This window comes from Suricata suricatta, chromosome 14 (genome assembly GCF_006229205.1).
Source record: "Suricata suricatta isolate VVHF042 chromosome 14, meerkat_22Aug2017_6uvM2_HiC, whole genome shotgun sequence".
Taxonomy (NCBI): Eukaryota; Metazoa; Chordata; class Mammalia; order Carnivora; family Herpestidae; genus Suricata; species Suricata suricatta.
In genome coordinates this window covers 82,804,544-82,808,497 of record NC_043713.1, presented here as the reverse complement: position 1 = coordinate 82,808,497, position 3,954 = coordinate 82,804,544, and the positions used below count along the sequence as shown (strand labels likewise).

General features: G+C 55.5%; 1 protein-coding gene across 3 annotated transcripts in view; it reads right to left on the bottom strand.

Moving 5' to 3' along the window:
• LRRC43 (leucine rich repeat containing 43) overlaps nt 1-3,633 on the bottom strand; it is a 16,284-nt gene extending 12,651 nt beyond the window's left edge. For 2 of the 3 annotated variants that reach the window (XM_029922275.1, XM_029922276.1), the window contains exons 1-3: nt 3,454-3,633; nt 2,342-2,452; nt 152-291 (exon numbers count right to left, since the gene is read on the bottom strand). In XM_029922275.1, the coding sequence (XP_029778135.1) occupies nt 152-291; nt 2,342-2,452; nt 3,454-3,543 (341 nt within the window). In that variant the 5' untranslated portion in view covers nt 3,544-3,633. Of the gene's footprint in view, nt 1-151; nt 292-2,341; nt 2,453-2,973; nt 3,019-3,453 lie in introns of those variants that run through there. The other variant, XM_029922277.1, reaches the window with a different exon arrangement.
• Between the last annotated feature and the right edge of the window lie 321 nt (nt 3,634-3,954).

Below are 3,954 nucleotides of genomic sequence, written 5' to 3'. Positions count from 1 at the left end.
CGCTCTCTCTCTCTCTCTCTCTCTCTCTCTCTCTCTCTCTCTCTCTCTCTCTCTCTCTCTCTCTCTCTCTCTCGCCCTCTGCCTCTCTCTCTCTCCCTCTGCCTCTCTCTCTCTCTCCCCTCCCCCTCTCTCTCTGGGGCTCTGGAGTTACCAGTGATCCGAGGTGACATAGAGACTTTCCAAGTGGCCCTGAAGCTTGTTGTGACCCAACCCCAAGTGCTGGAGGCGTGGGGGCGGGGAGGCACACAGACACTCCATGCTGCTGATTTTGTTGCCATAGAGCTCCAGCACCTGAGAGGAGCAGAAAGTGTGGAACCTGTGAGCGCCAGTCCCTCCGTCCTCCCTCCCCACTCCTCCTCCCTCCGTCCTGAGAAACAGGGAGAATTGTGATGCACTCAGGCCAGGCCTCCCTGTGCCCATCTGGACTCCCTTTAAAATAGGGGCGCCTGTGTGGCTCAGTCATTAAGCATCTGACTTCGGCTCAGGTCGTGATCTTGCACTCTGTGAGTTCGAGCCCCACATCGGTCTCCCTGCAGACAGCTCAGAGCCTGGAGCCTGCTTTGGATTCTGTGTCTCCCTCTCACTCAGCCCTCCCCCACTTGTGCTCTGTCTCTCCCAAAAATAAACATTAAAAACATTTTTTAATATGGAAAAAATATTTCTACAGCAGGTGTTGGAAAGTTTCTTTCCCTTTTGTGAAGAAACTTTAAAGTTTGGCACAGGGTTGTGCTGGTGGCACGGGAAGCGGACGAGCTTAGCACTTCGGCAGCGTGTCACCGGGAAAGCCAAAGGGCCGGCGGAGCGAGGGATAAGCTGGAGAACAGCACTCTTGCACTTCTGCTCCAAGGCCCCACCCGGAGTTCTTCCAAGCCTCGCACTGAGCCGTATTTCTGAGTCCCTTTTGCCACTAAGTCTACTAATTCCCACATTTAATTTAAAATTGAGAGCATTTCGGGGCACCTGGGTGGCTCAGTCGGTTAAGCATCTGACTCTTGGTTTCAGCTCAGGTCATCATCTCCCAGTTCATGAGTTCAAGCCCTGCATCGGGTCCTGCACTGGCAGCACAGAGCTCACCTGGGATTCTGTTTCCCTTTCTCTCTGCCCCTGCCCTGCCCTGCCCGCGCGCTCTCACTCTCTCTCAAAATAAACACTTAAAAAAAAAATACAAACGATAAAATAAAATTGAGACCATTTTGTTACGTCCAGCTAACTCACAGTGAAGCCTGGAGAGGCTTTTACTTATTTATTGACTTGTTTATTGTGATAGAGTGAGAGAGCCTGAGCATGATTTCGGGAGAGGGAGGGGGCGAGGGAGAGGGAATCTCCAGCAGGCTCCGTGCTCAGCGCACTGCCTGATGTGGGGCTCGATCTTACGACCGTGAGATCATGACCTGAGCCAAAATCAAGAGCTGAACGTTTAACTGACTGAGCCACCCTGGTGCTCCCAGTTTCTTTTTAAATGATTATTTTTATGATGGCAAAACATATGTAATTTGTCATTTTACCTATTTTTCTTTATTTTTTTATTTTAGACAGAGAGGATGCACATGAGCGGGGAAGGGGACAGAGGGAGAGAGAGGGGGAGAAAGAGCAAGAGAATCCTAAGCAGGCTTGACGCTCAGCACGGAGCCCAACACGGGGCTAGATCCCTCGACCCTGGGATCACGACCTGGGCTGAAATCAAGCGTCAGGCGCTCAACCGACTGAGCCACGCAGGCGCCCCCATTTTACCTACTTTTCAGCGTACGATTCCGTGGCATTAAGTTCACTCACACCGTCGTGCAGCCGTCTCTGCTAGCTACTTCTGAAATTTTTCATCACCCCAGGCGACTGTACCCCATTAAGCAATGACTCCGCATCGTCCTCACCCTGCTCCAGTCACCTCTCATCTACTGCCGTCTTTGTGGACTTGCCTCTTCTAGATACTTCACGCAAGCGGAATCACCTAATCCGTGACCTCTCGGTCTGGACTTTCACTCAGTGTCACGTGTTCAAGGTTCACCCTGCCCCGGCACGAGTCGTTCCTGTTTGTGACCGAAGAGGACCCTGCCGTATGAAGGGACCACGTTCTGTTTGCCCTCCCTCGGCTGGCGGACATTTGGGGTGTCTCCGGGAACGCCGGCCAGCAAGAATCTCTGTCCCTGCCTTCCATTCTCGGGGGGCTTTCACCTAGACGTGGACTTGCGGGGTCACGCGGAGAGTCCGTGTGTTGCGGGAGCCTGGGGCTGCGCCTTGGCGTCCAGCCCCCCGCCCCCCGCCGGACCTTCTGCGGGCAGGGCAGGGCCAGGACCTCCGGGCCGCGCCAACTGGAAGGCCCTAAATGGAGTCTGAGCTCTTTTACCTTGAGAGTCGGGGGCAGGTTGACGGCATCGATCTCCTTGATTTGATTAGCGCTCAGTACCAGCTCTTCAAGATTTAGAAATTTCAGGAGGTCTTTATCCACCAGGCTCACCTGGAAGGGAAGGGCAGGAAGCTAAGAGCTCTGGTGGGCGAGGCAGCTCCGGAGCAGACCCAGGGTCTATGGGAGGACAGCAACGGGCGGCCACTTGCCTCCCATGGGAGTCACCTTGAACACACCGACCCCTTTCGTCTCCCTTAACGGCCCCCTTGCAGCCTCTTCTGCACGTCCCACCAGGACCCCAGGGCCTCGGCAGGGACCTCTCAGCCCTCGCCTCACCCCCTGGAGGGGCTGTGTCCGCTGTTGGACTGGGGGCGCCCAAGGGCAGGGATCCCACATTCTTTGCTGTCTAGCCCTAGGCTATAAGGAATCACTAGTTTACACACAGCAGGGTCAGCCCCCAAGTTCAGAGGCCTATCTGTGAATCTTCAGTTCTCCATGACCTCAAAGACATCAGGGCTCTTCCTGGCGACTGTGTCAGTTTGCCCAGGATTGAGGGGTTCCCGGGACACTTTCGGCGCTGATGCCCCGAAAGTCCCAGGAAGACTGACAGGAGTTGCTTCCACCCCTCACACCTGGCACTGTGTAAATCCACAGTTTCTCCGGGAAAGGGAAAGCCAACGTAGGGAGGCTGAGTGTGCAGTTTGTTGGCTCTGTTATCGGTAGAAGCAAAGAAGACTTCTTAGGAACAGAAATTAATACAGTACTATGCCAACCCTCCCCAGCCCCGGGCCCCCACAGTTTAAATTAAGTAAAACCAATGCAGACACTTTAAAGGTCTGGCCTAGGACCCAGGAGCCCCACTTGCGGGGCGCACCAGAAGTCAGCTGTCGAAGACACGCCTGGCTTCCCTGGGGGCAGCGGGGGCACTGGGGCACCAGGGGCACCGAAGGGGACGCGGTTCAAAAGAGCAGCTGGCCCCGCCTGGGGGAGGGGCTGGCGGGATTACTCAGGACAGAGCCACCCCGCCGACCTTTGTTCCACCCTACACCTGGGCCTCACCACGAAGCTCTTTAAGGGGAATGGCCTCCCGCACACCAACTTCTGGCGCTTACCTGCTTGTCCACGACCCGTAGCGACCTGAAGTAGGAGTAGAAGAAGGTGTCTTTGAGCATCAGGGGATTCCGGATGGCCAGTTCTTTCATAAAGCGGTCCTCTGCACTGGCGCCCTCCGGCAGAGCCCAGGGGGAGCGGGGGCTGCAGACCAGGCCCAGCAGGGCCTCCGCCGTCTCCTCCTCCGGGGCCGCGGCCTCCTCGTCTCTGCGGCTCAGCTCCCTCCGTGTTCGCGAAGTTCGAGGAAGAAAGCGTGACTTATTCTGCAGCGGTGGAGGTGGAGAATTTCGCAACTCGTGACTCAGCCCCCTCACGGATTCGAGGTTCCCCCAAAAGAGCGAGATGGTAAGATAGGACAATCAGGGATGAAGAGTGTGGAAGTTTAGGCAGCGAGTAATCAATACTCTCGACTGATGATCACCCATGGCTAGAACTACAAAGAACTCCCTTTAGGAATTGACTCAAGCTGGGAAACCTGAAGAAACAGGTGACAGCAGCCTAAC